We start from the raw sequence: 19,551 nt of genomic DNA, 5'->3' as shown, positions 1-19,551 counted from the left end.
CTAGCTGCCGCCTCGCGCCGCCACGCGTTGCCCTTGGTGTGCGTTGGTAATAGATATTGTAGGATTCCCTTTGTGCTACCGGTCCGCCCCGCCCGTCGTGTGCAAAGCGCCTCTGATCCGACGGGCTACGCTCCTTAAAATATTCTCCGTGTTATAATTATACCTACGTATTTTGTAAATGCTATCATATAATTTTGTGCTTCCTTTTTTAAATGTGTTGATATTTTTAACTACGGTCTACAAAATATATATGTATTAAACTTAGAATTCTAGTAATAAATACTAAGACATACAAATCATTATCCATATTTTGCCGATCCCCCGCATTCGCCACAATTAAAACAAGTAAATAAATACGGACATAGGTACCTTGTATAATTTTCTGCATTCATCTAAACAAATTGACTGGTTAAGTCAAAGTTTTTTTTTTATGAAAATAAGGGGGCGAACGAGCAAACGGGTCACCTGATGGAAAGCAACTTCTGTCGCCCATTGACACTCGCAGCATCAGAAGGGCTGCAGGTGCGTTGCCGGCCTTTTAAGAGGGAATAGGGTAATAGGGGAGGGTAGGGAAGGAAATAGGGGAGGGGATTGTGCCTCCAGTAAATTCACTCACTCGGCGAAATACAGCGCAAGCGCTGTTTCACGCCGGTTTTCTGTGAGAACGTGGTATTTCTCCGGTCGAGCCGGCCCATTCGTGCCAAAGCATGGCTCTCCCATGGACATAAAAACTGGTGCTCGGAAGTCGGAAGTTGGGCTGTGAGTGAGATTTGGTGCACGACGCATACCGCATACGGTCTGATACCAGAAAATATCGTTATATTTACCGGTATTTTTATAACAATATTTTTGGTTATGTTACTAGATATCGATAAAAAAATACCGTTATCTGGCTACCATTACGAAAATACCGGTATGTAACGATATTTTTTCGGGTATTCGATAACGTTATGAAGCCCTTGGCCCGCGGCCACACATGCGTTTATCGTACGAAGCTTCGTGCTATGCATTGACCTCACTACAAGTACAATACGCTGGACTTTAAATGAGTTATGAGTTATGACACCCTTTGAAATGACAGCTATTGTTTGTGCCTATTTGAAGCGGAATCAGCGTCCCCAATGCGGGGGAAAAGAACTAAATCTGACGTAAAAATGAGGTTTGCAATTCGCCATATTGGCCAAAGAGAATGTCATATACTACGTAACAATATTGGCGCTGATACTTGATAGTGATAGCACCATAGACTGAAGAGACCTTACATCGGTGTAAGCGTCAAAAGCGTGTAATGTTATGTCTTACTTACTAGGACATAACAAAGGAGTCGGTCTGCATATTTCATGTAATAAAAGTGTTAATAAAGGTTTTTAGTGAACATTTAATGCTAGATATTGTTGAGTTTTGTGGTTCCGCTAAATAATAAACCATAAGAATGGTCAAAGAATGCCTCAAACACGCGGAATTAACATTAAATACGTAAGTTTTGAACAACGTTTTTTGGGTTTTTCAATGGGTATTTTTGTAAGCTAAAAAGATAATTTATAAGTTTATTAATCCTTTATTCGTGCTATTGGCATTAGTGCTAAAAATGTCACATCAATTAATAATTTGGCTATAAAAATTGCATAGCTTTTTACGTGTGTTTACGGATTCTCATCACTTGAATTATAGTTAATCGATATCATGAACTAATTGACTTTCTTTCCAGTATCATAATGTGCTTCGAAATAATCGACAAATAGAAATATTCAAAAAAATAAACGCACACTACTTGTCTGAAAATTAGCACAAAATGGCCACGCGATAACGGGCTAAGACTACATCTATACTATAATACTTTATCTATGGATAGCACTTAGCAGTAGTGAGAGTACTTGCAACTAATACTATTATTTTAATATATACTATTATTATTTATTTATTTATTTATTATCATAAAAAATACATAAAATTTATTTATAGTTACTCTCCATTTAAAGTTTAAACTACTAAGGTTTGTCCGGAGTGTACTGTTGTTTTATAGTACTACAATACTTAGGAAACTTAATTAAATATTCTTTTACACGTAACAAAATAAACAAGTAACGCTTTAAATCAAAGGTACCCAAACTTTTTTTTCTCATAGACCACTTGAAAAATACAAACACTAAACTTAGGAATGAAGGAACAAAAACAATTTTGACATTCGTTTATTTCCTGTCTACCTGTCTACCGTATCCTTGTTTGTAGAAAGTTAAAAGCAAGGATTACATGAACACCGATCTACCTAATGCCACGAATACAGCGAACTTATTGAAAAATCCAAAGAAATCAATGCCGATGCTGATCTATCATTTGTTACTTGAAGAAGATATATTTTTACTAAAATTTTTGTTATTTTACCGATGGCTTGATTTCGTATGTGCTAATTTAGTTAATAATTAGACAATAAATAAGATTTGTGATAGAATAGAATATAACATGGATTGATTTTCGATGATCATTTATTTAAAAGATTTTAACCTTAATAGCTCACTTATAACATCTTACTTATCGATATCCTTTGACAAATATCAACCGAGTGTCCCATCACTACAGACCGCCATGTTTAGTTCTTGGCAATATGGCGCCGGCACTTTTTTGTAGTTATGTCGCTTCCATCTGTTTCCGTATTTATTGACAACTACTCACAAAACCACCTAGGTATCGTGCCAAGAAGCCTTAACTTACCATCGACAAAAGAAGGACGCGAAAAAGTGAAAAGTTTATGTTTGACTTATAAGTTGTTTATGGTTTAGTTCGTCTTGAAAAGTTGTTGAGAGTGGAAGTGCATCATGTCTGTTGCGTACAAACTTGGAGATTTAGTTTGGTATGATTGAAAATATAATAGAATTTTATCTTTATGTTACATCTAAATTGAAATTAAACTCAATATTCCGTTATTCTTTGTTTCAGGGCCAAAATGAAGGGTTTCAGCCCTTGGCCCGGCCGGGTAAGTTGGATTGTTTAAATTTTCATAAAAAATGCATAAACACTGTTATAATTACACCCGTTATTGCACTATTTGTTTGTCCGTTAACATATGGCTGATCGATTTCATAAACCATTATTTTTAAGTTTTGTAGTCGAAGCACTGAGCGGGAAATTCTTTATCATAGTAGGTATGCTGACGCCAACAGGAGCTAAAGCGAAACTAAGCATAAAACATAAGTGTTAAAAGTAGCTCCTAAATGATGTTGTTGTGGGAACGAGTTATCGTTGTCATAAACATTGGGGTTACTTTATCAGCTGCTGGTGATGTTTGAATTTTAACCATAACATTGGTTATTAATGGGTTTCAGGTAGCTGTTCCCACGCCGGAACTCAAGCCTATGCCAAAGAAGTCTATGAATGTCCAGTGCATATTTTTCTTTGGGTCTAATAACTAGTGAGTATGACAATATTGTATTATGGTATACATTAGAACAGCCTGACCTAAATTTGGGTTGAACTGAACAGTCACTGAATAAGTCTGACAATAATAATTGTTCTGAGTGTCATTCCACTAGTGATGGTGCAGGCTTGATGTCAGGTTCTGGCATGTAGGTATTTAATTTTTTTTAAACACACTGAAAATGAACATTGTGAGGAGATCACTCATAGTTTGCTCATATCTGTGGCTCCTTATTTTTTTAAATCAGAGCATATTATTTAACTTGGAACTCTATGTCCTAATGTTTTGATCATAATATTCTTTTGGTATAAGTAACATAATATTGTTTAGCGTTGTTGAGACCGTACTGCTAGTCCAAAGAGGTTCTAAATGTTTTAAAAGTTTGAACCTTATCTACCCACATTTTCTGTATGTACTACCAGAGGAGTTGATTCATAGGCAGATGATGGACCTATGTTATTTTGTTGTGTTATGTCAAACCCAGCCAACACATCATAATTAACATTGAATTGACATAACCGGACCAAATTACAAAGGCAAACCTAATAGACCTGGATCCCAGAAGGATAAGACATAACTTACTCTCTGATGGATGAAACCATAGGTTATTAGTAGTGCCTCGTGTACTTAGAATATCTGCGAATTTGTGTAGCTCTAAGTGTGACACCTGGTCAGGTACCAGGAACCAAAGTGGACTAAAAATGAGTCTTACTTTACTTATTTTCAAATGGCTAATATTTATATATAATTTGTAGATTATTGTTCTGAACTAGTATCATGTAGTGTAAGACACTTTTCAATGACCAAAACTATTGCCAGACGTTTTAAAAATAACTTTGTTGCTATTTTTTTTCAAAGGCATTATTTTTATTTTATAAATTAATATAACACCTTAGAAAACAATACGATATTGCAAGAATTAATTTTCTACTAGCTGTTGCCCGCGACTTTGTCCATGTCAGCATACTGCATAGTATAATAACAAATATGGACAATTTTCCCCTGTTTCCTTACCTAAAGGGTTAAAACGGGACCCGATAACAAAGATATTTCAGCCTGTCCGTCTGTCTGTCTGTCCATATCCAGACTGTACCTCCCCTTTCTAACATGTAGTGAATATTATTAAAGTATGGATACAATTGAGTATTTTTTGGTCATATACCTAGTCAAGTGCCTACCTAGTACCTAGTAGCCTAGTAAGTACAAAATATTACAAAGAAAATTTGTTTCTAGCTTAAGGCGACACCTTGATAATTTGGATGTAGGCTGTAGCGATATCGATTTTTCTCAACAATGACTAAAGCTAAGAAATTAAAGTTCATTGTCAGTATTCATCATTTCTTTGTCTTTGAATAACCCATAGGCCATAGCATAACACGATTGGTCAACTTTTATAACACAGAATAATCAATCAAAAAGACCTCTGTAAAAAAAGGGATTCCTATTTTGCCAACAGAGGAGAGTGATTAAAGCTTCCAAAATTTTTACACATTGTATTGGTTCAAGCATACACTTTAATTTGCCCATAGCTTATATGAAATGTATTTATAGTTTTTGAATTACGCGACAAAAACCATTTTGTCACTTACGCCCTTTCCATTTTTTGCTGTTCCATTGCTTGTTTACTATGAGAGACCGGCCTAGCCGCAATACAAAACAAGCAATCTAAAACGTATCCAACACGGTTTTTTTACTTTAACGCGGTGTTACCTTAGCTCAGGGTTTTTCAAACTTTCGGATCCACGAACCCCTGTTACAATTTCCAGGTAACAGCGAACCCCTTACTAACTAATGAGAACACATAAAGTGCCAAAAGAGTGCCGCGCGTGCCTGCTAGTTATCAAGCCAACATTACGTGAATCTTGTCGCGAACCCCCTGCCGTCGGGGGTTCGCGAACCCCACTGAGAATCCTTGCCTTAGCTGATAACAACAAGGATGATGACTGAAAAAGGCAGTGTCGTGATTGGATGAACGATGAAAATTAAAATTATTTTGTTGATGATTACGATGAATAAATAACAGACAAAATATACTTGCAGTTAATTATTATAATCATAGTAAAATATATTCTTTTATCTGATATCTTTTCTACAAAAAATAAAATGCCTTACAAAACGAAATAGCTCCAAATAGCTTTACTTTTATATAAATTTACTTCAATATTTATTAATTTAAAGATAACATCCGCAACTTCATTTCGCAAAATTTCGGGATAAAAGTATCATATTTCCTAAAAAGTAAAGTATTTCCGTAACAAATTTCAGGAAAATTGGTTAAGCGGTTTGTGCGTGAAGAGGTTACAAAAACACAGACATTTTTACACATTATGAGTGAGTGAGTGAGAGTGAGTATAGCTCCATGTAGAGCTTCACAAATTCGAAGGTATTCTAAGTACTTATGTACTACTGAGAACCTAAGGTTTCATCCATATTGTGATAGTAAGTTGTCTTATCGCTCTGGGATCTGGGTCTAACAGGTAGGCACTTGTTTAGGTATATGACCAAAAAATACTCAATTGTATCCATACTTTAATAATATTTACTACTCGTTAGAAAGGGGAGGTACAGTCTGGATATGGACAGACAGACAGACAGACGGACAGGCTGAAATATCTTTGTTATCGGGTCCCGTTTTTACCCTTTGAGTGAGGAAACAGGGGAAAATTGTCCATCTTTGTTATTATACTATGCAGCGGGGACCGAAAAGGTTACCCATTTTGGTGTTTTAAACTGTTTAATTTATACGATTCTCTGAAAAACCCTAACATGCGCATCAGCCTTATATACGGCTGAATTAACGGTATAAATAAACCGTTTATGAATAAGGTGCATTTTCGTTCGTTTTTCTGTGTTAAAAAAGGATAGGTGATATTGCAAGTACCGCGGAACGCTATTGGTTGAATGTGTTCAATCATGTCACAACGAGAATTACGCGCTATTTTACGCAAAAATTATCATAACTGCGTAATAGACTAGCATGAGCATGAGTACCGAAAACTATTCCACCTCATTTTTTTTATGCGATCCTCTTAAAATTGCCCTCCTGATGATATAAATGCATGTTGCCAGGGCGCAACCTGGTGCCATATTGTTTAAACAATTGCAAGGAATTGTTATTTTTCAACCGAACAATTTTTTTTATATTCAATAATAATAATAATAATCATCTGCATACAGGTGGTAAAAAGAAGAAATTGACGCTATAATAGAATTTATAAATAGTGAAAATAAAAGTGGCGACAATACTCCACCCTGTGGAACGCCGCCCGAGATGTTACTCCAGTCAGAAAACCTATCTGATAGCTTGACTCTCTGTCGTCTTCCTGCAAGGTAGCTACGGAGCAAATCAATTACAAATGGCGAAAGGTTACAGGTCGCGAGTCTGCTTAAAAGAATGTCGTGATCGATACAGTTAAAAGCATTACTAAAATCTAGTAATGTGAGAACTGTAAGCTTCTTCTGGTCCATTCCTAGTCGTATGTCATCTGCAACTTTTACCAAGGCGGTTGTCGTGCTATGACCAGTACGAAAGCCAGATTGTAGCGGTGTGAGCAGATTATGGCGGTTGACATAATTTGTAAGCTGACAATGGATTATCTTCTCCAGCACTTTGGACAAATAGGGAAGGATTGAAATAGGACGGTAATCAGAAGGAGATTTGGGACAGGAGGATTTGGGTAAGGGAACAATATAAGCTGATTTCCAGGCATGAGGGAAGGAAGAGGATTCTAAACAGGAATTGAAAATGTGTGAAAGAATTGGTAAAATTATGTCCAATATAGGAACGATCATGTTTCATGTATGGGAAAATTAATTAATTAATAAAGAAAAATGGGAAATTATAACAACAAATACTAAAAATAAAATAAAGTTAATATTTTTCCGGCTCCCATACAAGAAACGTGATTTTTTTGGCCTTTTTTGCTCGTTATCAATAATAGTAACAGCGAGGCACTTGAAAATTTCACAAAGTCCTTAATTATATTTGTCAAGTACTTTAATAATTAATAATAAAATTAAAATAAAGTAATTGTTTTCCCATACAAAAAACAGAATTTTTGTCTACTTTTGCTAAGATAAAAAAAAGATAAACAATGAAATTTTTTGAAATCTCTATTAACAATATTATTAACTATTGTATAGAGAATTTACAAAAATACAGGGTGCAATTAAACCTTCCTGCCAATTTTTTTCCAGGGCTTAGGTATCTTTAGGAGAGTCCATTTAACCATAAAAATTGGCTGTTATTTTTTTTTCAATGACATATTTTATCCCATTTAAAATCCTTGCAGAACGGTCACTCGCGGCGCGGGGGAATGAGAGCGCGTGATGAGGCGCGCGGGCGGGGGCACTTTACGCGCGGCCGACGCATCGTGTCCATTAATTGTAGTGTTTTTTAGGATAACTTGCGGAAGGTATTTCTCAACATTTTAGTACTGAGTGACTATAAAAAAAAAAATACGTGTATTTTTATTTTTAACAAAGATCAATATATTAAAATTTGGCAGGAAGGTTTAATTGCACCCTGGATATTACTTAGACATTATTTTTTAATTTTTTTTTTATATATTTTTCATGGGTCGAAAGTACCCAAATTTGAGATTTTTCGAACCTTTAAAAATTCATATCTTTAAAAATATTAACTTTATCGTGAAAAGTCATAGGACCTTTTTTATTGGTATTTTAATAGAAATATTAAAAAAAAAATGTCCGGTTGAAAAATAACAATTTCCTTGCAATTATTTTTAATTTTCAATTAAATTTCTAATGAGGCGGAATTGTAATTTAGTTTAAATTATTAACTTGCAGTAAATAAACATGCCAAAGGGTAAAAAAGATGCAGTGCACAGACAAAACAATATTAGCCAGTGTAACTATTGCTGTTCAAAATTGAAAGTGAGTATTTTACATTATGTAGGTACTTATTATATTATTGTCTTCAGTTTTGTTTCAGTTTCGGGTATATATTTGCGTTTGGAACCGGTAGGTATAAAAAAAAGGTATACAAAAATCTTGACTTGTCATTGTAATCAATGTTGCACAGCAGTCAGCAAAGGTACACTATTCAAGTCACTGAAGAGAAAAAACACCGCTTTTCATGGCTTTGATCGGTCCCTGCTATGCAGTATGCTGACACGGACAAAGTCGCGGGCAACAGCTAGTAGAAAATAAATTCTTGCAATATCGTATTGTTTTCTAAGGTGTTATATTAATTTATAAAATAAAAATAATGCCTTTGAAAACAAAATAGCAACAAAGTTATTTTTAAAACGTCTGGCAATAGTTTTGGTCATTGAAAAGTGTCTTACACTACACGATACTAGTTCAGAACAATAATCTACAAATTATATATAAATATTAGCCATTTGAAAATAAGTAAAGTAAGACTCATTTTTAGTCCACTTTGGTTCCTGGTACCTGACCAGGTGTCACACTTAGAGCTACACAAATTCGCAGGTATTCTAAGTACACGAGGCACTACTAATAACCTATGGTTTCATCCATCAGAGAGTAAGTCAGGGATGGGGAAACTTTTTCCTTCGCGTGCCAATATAATCCTAACAAAATATATGGCGGGCCAAGTTGTTGCATTTTTGACTATGTTAATCAAGTACTGAAATAAAAATATTGATATGAATTTTCTGAAACACTAATTTATTGTGCAAATATTACAAAATAACTTTTGGAATAAAAATGAAATCAGAAATTGTAATTAAATTAAACTTTTATTTACTAACAACTAACAATACGAAATATTCTCTTGGTTTTTGTGTGATGGCCCGCGGGCCGTAGTTTCCCCATCCCTGGAGTAAGTTATGTCTTATCCTTCTGGGATCCAGGTCTATAAGTAATTTGGTCAATCTTCTTTGATAGAAAAAAGAAAATCTTTGATGGTATTAACAAATAAACGGCTTCACATTTGCTCATGATAGACTGATACAAATGTTGCCAACAGTAGATAAAATATTTGTTTTAGAGAACCGTAAAACTAATTTTCATGTGGCAAAACCTTAAAGTATCATGTAGTTTAAGTTTTTTTTGTAGAGTAAATTCTTAAATATTATGTATTATTTATCCTATTAGAATATTTATAATGTGCATTTAAAAATGTTTCTATGTATATTCTTAAGTTGAATTTTGTACATTAATAATAATATCATAATTCATAATATTATTTTTAACAGTGCTTGGATCGAGGAGCATAACATTAAACCGTATCAAGAGCACAAGGAGCAGCTAATAAAATCATGTAAAACAGCAGCTTTTAAAGAAGCAGTCGCTCAGATTGAAGAGTATATTGTTAATCCTGAGGTTTGTAAGCCATTTATATTATACATATACCTACATACAACAAAAGCCCATATTATTTTTGAATGACTTCCAAAAAGGAGGAGGTAATATGTTCGGCTGTATGCCATAGGTATACCATGGTTCCGAAAGTGCTTAGAGAACTTTTGACTCTTTGGTTTCATTGTTGTTTTAAGAGGAGTCCACACCACCCTTTTTTCCATACAAACGTTGTCCCCTGTTTCCTCCCTGGATAATGCTAGTAAAGTTATAATTTTTTTCCTGAATATCTACGGCCACTAATACAATGTCCCTATGTTTTCTTTTTTTTCATAATTTAATTATTAAATAAGATATGAACGTTCTAAAACCCAAAAAAATGGCCAGATTTTCCGCTGTGTTCAAACGTCTAGAAAACAGATTTGGCTAGATTATACAAAAAAAAGCAAAACATAGGAACATAGCTCAAGCCTTTCTTTAATCTTTAGTGAAAAAAGTACTTAAATCGGTTAAGTTTTGGAGAAGGAATCAGGGGACAACGAATCGTTGATTTTCTGGATTTTCTGCAGTAGTCTCTATCGCGTTCTGCGGTATAGGCTTGAGGTAAGGGAGACAGCTATAGATATTACACGTACTTTTTATTCATTATTCTAGCCCCTGGTGTATCCTCTTAAGAACTGAAAGCATAATAATATGCTACTATGTAAGTTTTATTCAACGTAATTCAAGTTTAAGTACTTACAAAGAAATGTGATAGTTTCATACATAAATCATATCTATCTACAACTGACACTTATATATTTACCATTATATATATATATATATATATATATATATATATATATATATATATATATATATATATATATATATATATATATATATATATATATATATATGTATATTTCCACCCCGGAGTTGATATTACGTCCTACATGGCGGTTTTTACCGATGATATTGCGTCCGAATGACTTGTTGCATCCTGTATACGGGCGCAAGATTGACTATCTCTCAAATTCAGCCAGAAGTAGTGTTAAGGTTAGTACAATGGCTGGGTGAAATATTGGCATGGACGTTGTTTTGTCACCGGAGTGCTTTTCGGCGTATTTCTTAGTTCCGCTATTTGGCGCGCGAATTTTGGAGGTCGCTACTGTGCGCCGTATATCGGTGGCGTATATTCGATACTTTGTTTACGTATAACACGCCGATAATGTGGATTCCTGTATATAATAAAGTTTTTATCAATTCTAATGTGCGATTTAATTACGTCCCACAAAACGACATCGTCCCAGAGGAAACGCGGGGGTGACAGAGGCGAGGGGGCGGAGTTCGCACGCGACATGCAAGGGCATGTTTTTGTTTATATTTTTTGCCGGCCAGCGCGGACGTAATGACGCTTGTGGTATAAATATTGTGTAGTGGGGCGAATATTTGAGAGAGACTAAATTCATGTCTTCAAAGTTGGGTTCACAACGCCTTCGTAAATTTGATGTAACATTACACATTTCAATGTCTAATTAACTTATAAAAATGCTGCTAAAACTATTTGAAAGTAGAGTTATTATTTCAAAAGTTATTATAAAAAAAAGTACCACATTATGAAATTTTTGCGTGTCGTTTCGATACTGTCGCTCACAATTTATTATTTATAAAAAAAAATGAGCTAGAAAGGATTAAAAATTTAATGTTAATTTGAAGATAAAGAAGAGAAGAATCCGATACCAACAAATAACACATCAACTTACATTAAATAACTAAAAATTATATTTTTAAAATGTTCATAAAATTCGCGTCATTGTCCTGCGCATTGTTTGTTTTGAATGCCTTGCCGATATACTCAACGTGACGGGTTGAAACCTATTTTGCGATAAAATCTGCTGGCTCACTTTATTTGATCGCAGTGCTTTGGTGTGGATAGAGGTTTTCGTTTTATGCTCTCTCTCTCTCTCTTTGAAATACGTTCTACAAAAATTTCCAAATAAGACGTCATTTACATTTCTCGATGTGTGCCAACATTTGTCTGTTTTTCACTACTTTTTTTATACCAAGTTATAAAGGCCCGCAACATTTCTAAGTTCTTAATAATTTTCTTTATATCAATACTTAATTATAAACGAATTTAGTGAATTCCTCATTTTCCTGAACGTCTTTTTCCTGAATAGCCCTAAAAACATAATGACGATCATTCAGAATAATGATCAAATCTGTAACTGTATTTCAGGAAAACAGGAACAAATATATCGAATCGATGCAATGTCGATATTACAATTAGGTAGTTATTTGACACATTTTCGAAAAATAGTAGTAGAATAGTAAGAAAAGTAGTAAAAATGTTATCTACACTTCAATATTATAAAGCAGGAGAGGTTGTTTGTTTGTTTGAACGCGTTAATCTCAGGAACTACTAGTCCGATTTGAAAAATTCTTTCAGTGTTAGATAGCCCATTTATCGAGGAAGGCTATAAGCAATATTTAATCACGCTAAGAATAATAGGAGCGAAGATATAGAAGAATAGAGGAAAATGTGGAAAAAACGGAGGGAAATTATTTGAAAGGGCTTATTTGAACGCGCTTATCTCAGGAACTACTGGTCCGATTTGAAAAATTCTTTCAGTGTTAGATTGTCGTGTCAATGGTTGTCGTGATAGATGTAGATCGTTTTTTTTAAAAGAAGTGATTTTAAAAACTATTTTAAAGACAAAATAAAATGGCCTTGGCCGTCGACCCATTTTGTAATACAAAAAAAATGTTTTAATTGTGGTGCAACGACCAAGAATAATATCAATATTATTACAAATCATTTTGTTCTACCTATGAAACGAAAGAACATAAAATCGCTATATAAATCTTCATTTTTCTGGTGCAGCATATTTATTTACAAATAAATATGCAATTTACGATCATTATCCTGACGTCCAGTGTCCTGTTTGTTGTTGAACTGTTTATATACTTACCTGTCTAAAAGTATTTTGGATCGATTGTATTAACTACTATGTCCCTACCTACATACCTACGTATATGATTTTCTTTGATAAGTACTTACCTATTGTATATTTTAAACAAAAGCCCATCAGTGACTGAGTTTAGACTGCGAATTGGGTTGGGACTAATGTATTTTTAAATATCTATACTTACTAATATTGTAGAGACGAAATATTTAATCGTTTGCTTATTACTATTTAACTTACGAGTTACGAGACTGAACCAATTTAAATAATTCTTTCGCTATTAGAAAGCCACGGTAATGATAAAATAGCCCAAACAAGTGCATCGAAACTCAACGTCAAGTGGTTACCGGGTCATGGGCTAGGCTGTACACTGTACAGTGTTCTGAGATTTTTTTAAAATCTTGACTTGGTGACTTTCTTCATTCATAAATCGATACCCTTGACAAGATTTATAGTAACTGTGATGGCATACTAATAATAATAATAATGTACTTTTATTCAGCTCGATAACATAAAAACCTTAATCTAGACAATTACAACATGCAAATGATTTTATTTTCAATGGTTTTTCATATTAGAATGTTAAGATCGCAACCGGCAGCTTAGCTAGGTTACAGTATAACCTGTGTTAAAGCCACCGGACCCTTTCCCAACTACTGATCGCATATCGCTGATTTTACATTTCAGGCAATTAAAATTAGATTACAAATTAAATCAATGTTTAAAATTAATCAAACTTGATACAATAAATGGGGGCGGTGGTTACTCGCGTCCGTAGGAATTACCTTTTACTACCCTACACGTGTCCCCCGGGTGGTGCTAAACGAGTAACAACGCCGAGTCTCAGGCGGCGGATATGATAACCTGACTCCTAGGCAGTAGTGGCCTTGAGGACTAAATACCCTCAAAAAGTCTAGCGCGGAAAGCAACGGGAAACTACCGCGACTATAATCCCAAGAAAACCACCATGATTAAGAACGCCACCAGAGATAATATGATGTCATGCGACCCGACTAACGCTCGGCGCCAGCTTAGTTCCGGGCCGACTGGTGTGAAATTGGCTACCGGCTGCAGGTCAGTTAACCAGCAGGCTGCTTGCAGAAACTCTGCTACTGTTGGAAACATAACATCTTACTCTAGCAAACTAACATCCAAGGGAAGGACAATAACAATAGGAACCTGGAATGTCCGTGGACTTTTAAGGCCAGGAAAAACCGAAGTTGTTGAAGCGGAGATGGAGCGCTATAATCTGGCTATACTAGGATTGAGTGAGACCCATGTCAAAGATAACGGATACCACATCACACCTGAAGGAAATATGGTAATCTACTCTGACAGGCAAGACAATAGTTTTAGTGGTGTGGGCTTCATAGTTGCTAGCTGGCTACGAGACAAGGTATTGGGGTATAATACCAACAACAATAGAATTATATCCTTAAAAATTTCAGCCCATCCACACCCAATTAACTTTGTACAGGTCTATGCGCCGACCACTGTAGCCACCGAAGAAGAGATGGAGGAATTTTACCACGAGCTAGAATTAACCTGCAAAGCGTTACCAAAGAAGGAATGTACTATCATCCTGGGAGACTTTAATGCTAAGATAGGGCACACTGATAATGATCAACACCTAAGGAATGTTATTGGGGAATACGGCTTAGGAGCCCGCAACAGTCGAGGTGAGATGTTGTTAGAGTTTTGCATTGAAAAAGGACTATTCGTAACTAACACGGCATATAAACAACATCCAAGACGCTTATGGACATGGCAATCGCCAACAGGTCATAAAAATCAGATTGACTTCATATTAATCAGCAGCAGATGGAAGTCGTGCATAACTCTCTCAAAGACTTTTCCGGGTGCAGATTGTGGCAGCGACCATCAGCTGTTAATAGCTCAATACAGAGTCCGCCTCAAAAAAGTTTCAAAGCCTCCACCATCCAAAAATATTCTTCTAACATAAGAAGCGAAAGCTTTTGAGGACACACTACAAACTTGACTGGACAGTGAAACGTATTGCCCATTTGACTCAGCCAATACATCATGGAATCAGCTTAAGGCCGCATTAGAAGAGACAACTAGAACAATCACAAATGGACGGAAAGTAAAACACCCTAGATCTGAGTGGATGACCACTTGGGAGGCAATCGCACAAAGAAAGGCTCTAAAGACTGGAGGAATTCGTTCAAAGGAAGAACAGCAGCGATACTCTGAACTTGACTCACTAGTACAGCGTCTCTGTAGACCTTATCGTATCAAAATCTTGGAACATAGAAGATGAAAAGGGTAACCTGATTTTAGACAAGAAACAAGTGATGACAAGATGGAGGAACTACTGCCAAGACCTGTACAAATATGACGCTGATGAACCTGACACTAGATTAGATTTTACAGATAAAGAACCCGACATCGTTCTCCATGAAGTAGAAGCAGCTATAAATAAGCTCAAAACAAAAGCTTGCGGTGGAGATGGTATACAGGCACAAGTGCTTATGAGCTTGGGTAAGTCTGGAATCAGAGTAATGCATTCAATATGTCTTAATGTATGGAGAACAGGACAGTGGCCAGACGATTGGACAGAATCTCTCGTGATACCACTACATAAGAAAGGGTCGACTAAAAAGTGTGGAAATTATCGGACCATCTCACTAATTTCACACGCCAGTAAGATTCTTCTCCATGTTATAAACAACAGATTGGCACACTATATAACTAGACAGATATCCAAAGAGCAGGCGGGATTCGTAAAGGGCAGGGGTACCCGAGAACAAATCCTAAACATCCGTCAGCTGATAGAAAAGAGCAGAGAATTCAATGTCCCAATAGTACTCTGTTTTGTGGATTACGCTAAGGCCTTTGACTGCATCGTCTGGTCCAAAATGCTGGAGGTGATGAGAGAGTTGGGCGTCCCCGATCATCTCATATTTTTGGTACAAAACCTCTATCTGGAAGGTCGATCAAGGGTGCGATTAGACAATGATCTGTCAGAGCCGTTTGCTACAGAGCATGGTGTCAGACAGGGTTGCATCCTCTCTCCACAGCTGTTCAACCTCGTAGGCGAATATATAATGCGTCGAGTGTTGGAAGATTGGGAGGATGGTATTAAAATTAACGGATACCTTCTCAACAACCTAAGGTTCGCTGACGACACCACGCTTATAAGTACTTGCAAAGTGAAACTTGCTGAACTTCTAGCGCGGCTCGAAAAGATTAGTCGAGACTTTGGCCTCCAAATCAATCGCAATAAAACCAAACTGATGTACGTCGAAAAGCTGAACCAAATACAAAAGACATCCTTACTACAAGATCTCCAACCCGTAGAGGAGTTTGTCTACCTGGGATCGTTGATTAGCAACAATGGTAACTGCGAGAGGCTCAGTCCGACGGGCTCAGATGGCTAAATCTGCGGTTGGGCGCTTAGAAAAGATATGGAAGAATAAGAACATCTATCGTAGCACAAAAATAACACTAATGCGTTCCCTAATCTTTTCAATATTTTTATATGCCTCCGAGACATGGACACTAAAAGCACATACTCGAGCTAAGATTGACGCTTTTGAAATGTGGTGCTGGCGTAAAATGCTCGGCATCCCTTGGACCGCATACCGGACCAACACGTCTATACTTCAGCAACTCAAAATTACCACCCGCCTGTCCACGCTTTGTCTACAACGATCACTTGCCTTTTTTAGCCACATAGCCCGCCGGGAGCCTAATAATCTTGAGAGTCTCATACTAGCTGGGCAATTAGAGGGGAAAAGAGGCAGAGGCAGAGTGGCTACACGATGGACAGACGCGATTGTCAAGGCTGCTGACTGCACGTTCCAGGAGGCATTTCATCAGGCCAAAAATAGAGACAAGTGGAGAGCCCTATCCCAAAAAGCAAATTTTGGTGGTCACGTCCCTCAGCCATGAGGATACGACTAGGAAGAAGAAGATACAATAAACAATACAAAAAACGATCGAAACGATCTACATCAATCACGACAACCATGATTGACTATGACTGTCACAGCACAGAACGCAACGTCGCGTCGTGTTTGTTTACGCGCGCGCGTTAACCTACTACTTACGAAAAAAAATATTATTATTGTGAACTTGTATTTTAATCAAATACCGTCCTCTTTTTGTACAAAACAAATGAACGGAAATAATAGGTACTATTATAGATAATAACCATAATTTAAATTTACAAACAAAGTATATATATTGTTGTGTAATTTTTGTGTAGTTGTGTAAATTTTTGAGATTTTGGACTGATTTATCTTATTTTTGATAGGTGCGTTAATAATTTTTTAAGCGTTTTTATTTTTCTTTTCGACGCCCAAAGGGCCTTTTTTGAGACTTTGTGCTGATAGGTATGTCTGATATGTGATTCTTCAGGTTAATATTTTTCTAAGCATTTTTGTTTTATTTTTTTAACGCCTAAACGGCTAATAACGAATTTCAATTTGTTCAATTTTATCAACTTGTCACGTGGGCAGAGCCACGATTGAAAACTAGTATTGCTTACATACACAAGTTAATTATAGTCAATGTCACAGTAAATTAACCTCTCAACTGGTCGTTCTTAAAATTGTTAATTTCTTAAATTACTTTTATGTTCCTATTTCGGTGTATTTGATTTGTCCGACACTTTGATTATTATGACTATGGGTTTATTATTGTACCTACTTGATTTTAAACAATAAAACTTAAAAATACCTACTACCGGAACAATTGTTTTATTTTGTGTTCATACTTAAGTTCAGAAGAAACACGCTCACATAATTATCATATCTATCATAATTATCCTTAATATTTTTTAGTTAGCCTAGCGGACTTACCTAATTATAATTTAAAATTTAATTAATCTATGTAATATACGGATAACTTGTTTTTAATGTCTGTTATGTACTCCAAGTTATAGAAATAAGTATTTCATTTTAATCGACTTCATAAAGAGGGATGATTCTCTATTCATACATACATATCGTCACTCCTGTCCCTCATTGGGGTAGACAGAGACCACATCACGCAATGAATTTATTGGGATCTATTATATAGATACCTATGTATGTATCGATATAACATATAAGGTTAGGAGGAAGCAACAAACTCAACAGTTTATGGCGTACATACAAAAATAATATACGGTACCGATATAATCTCAAATATAGTAAGGAGTCATTTAATTAGTGGAATGCATGGAATTAATATAGTACAATATACGGTATCAATATATCCATACATTTAAATGGATGTAGGAAAAACGATTAAATGCATGGAACGAATACAAAAATATACAATGTGTCACATGATTTCCATCGAGAACGGAAGCAAAAAACCAGCGAGAATTATTTCAAATTGAATATCTAATTTTCGTACGTAAACAAAATTTCTCGTCGACAATAGAATTCACATGACAGCAATGTAACTATATTCGCACGAATAACAATTAAAAAGGTATTGGAAATGGTAGACGCCATAGGGTTCCACTTTGAAAAGACGCAACAAGTCTTCGGCGATTTAAATATATATATATATATATATATATATATATATATATATATATATATATATATATATATATATATATATATATATATATATATATATAAATAACTAAAAAGAGTGAAATTATTATTTTTAAACAAAAAATTCAAACCGACTTCAAGGTAAAAACAATAAGAATATTAACTAAAAAGTATTATTAAATAATTCTTTCTCTAATAGTGCCTTTTCCAGATTTCGTCAAAATCCCAACTATTTCTGTACATATTTATAGTCTTCATTACTTTGAAGTCAGTACCAGTCCCAAATATTTCAGATATTCTGACATTGACTGAAGTCATGGTTTAATTAGCTGGTACCGACTTCAAAGTAGTGAAGACTATAATAATATGTACTAGTTATGATTTTGACGAATTCAGGAAAATGCACTATTAGGGAAAGAATTATTTAATACTTTTTAGTTAATATACTTATTGTTTTTACCTTGGAAGTCGGTTTTAATGTTTTGTTAATTAACCCATATAGACCCGCCGTGTCCAAATGAGGACACTTTTAAAATTACTTAAATTTCTTTCAAGTTTATACCTACTTATTTTTATTGTAAGTGTCAATTTGCTAAAAGTGTATTTTTTTATTCCTAGAAGGAACAAATAATATTAAAATAGTTCAGTGTTTTATAACGATTTTTCTGAAGCTGTTTCTAAGATCCGAAATGACGCCAAGTTAGTTTTTTTTTATTTTTAAGTTCTTCTTCTAGGCATTTATATTTTTTTACTTGAAACAGCTCTTTTTTTTAAATGAAATAAGGGGGCAAACGAGCAAACGGGTCACCTGATGGAAATCAACTTCCGTCGCCCATGGACACTCGCAGCATCAGAAGAGCTGCAGGTGCGTTGCCAGCATTTTAAAAGGGGAATAGGGTAATAGGGGAGGGTAGGAAAGGAAAGGGAATAGGGGAGGGTAGGGAAGGGAATAGGGTAGGGGATTAGGCCTCCGGTAAACTCACTCACTCGGCGAAACACAGCGAAAGCGCTGTTTCACGCCGGTTTTCTGTGAGAACGTGGTATTTCTCCGGTTGAGCCGGCCCATTCATGCCGAAGCATGGCTCTCTCATGGCCATACTCCATAGTATTACGATTTACGATATTAAGACCCAATTTCACCAACCTGTTTGTTAAATCCTAACAAGGCATTACATAACGGACCTTGGAAAATTAAACAGACTGTTAAAATACTTATGTCCCACAGTAAAAATTTAACAGCGGATTAGTAAATACAATGTTAAGTGAACAACGAGTGAATAACATTCGATTCGTTCGTTCTTGTTATAAGGCGACGAAATTGCAATGTATAAGTTTAATACGACATGTTGGCTGCAATGTGTCATTTTCACCTTATTCGTATAATTAT

The 19,551-nt window shown here is 35.4% G+C and overlaps 1 protein-coding gene across 3 annotated transcripts in view; it reads left to right on the top strand.

Moving 5' to 3' along the window:
* Positions 1-2,769: 2,769 nt before the first annotated feature.
* The window catches only part of LOC121726611 (putative oxidoreductase GLYR1 homolog), an 82,773-nt gene continuing 65,991 nt past the window's right edge, over positions 2,770-19,551 (top strand). For all 3 annotated transcript variants that reach the window (XM_042114042.1, XM_042114040.1, XM_042114039.1), the window contains exons 1-4: positions 2,770-2,848; positions 2,935-2,971; positions 3,321-3,406; positions 9,598-9,724. In XM_042114042.1, coding sequence (XP_041969976.1) covers positions 2,814-2,848; positions 2,935-2,971; positions 3,321-3,406; positions 9,598-9,724 — 285 coding nt within the window. In that variant the 5' untranslated portion in view covers positions 2,770-2,813. The remainder of the gene's footprint in view (positions 2,849-2,934; positions 2,972-3,320; positions 3,407-9,597; positions 9,725-19,551) is intronic.

This window comes from Aricia agestis, chromosome 4, assembly GCF_905147365.1.
Source record: "Aricia agestis chromosome 4, ilAriAges1.1, whole genome shotgun sequence".
Lineage (NCBI taxonomy): Eukaryota > Metazoa > Arthropoda > Insecta > Lepidoptera > Lycaenidae > Aricia > Aricia agestis.
Note: the sequence above shows the minus strand (reverse complement) of the source record. Positions and strands in the feature narration are given on the sequence as shown.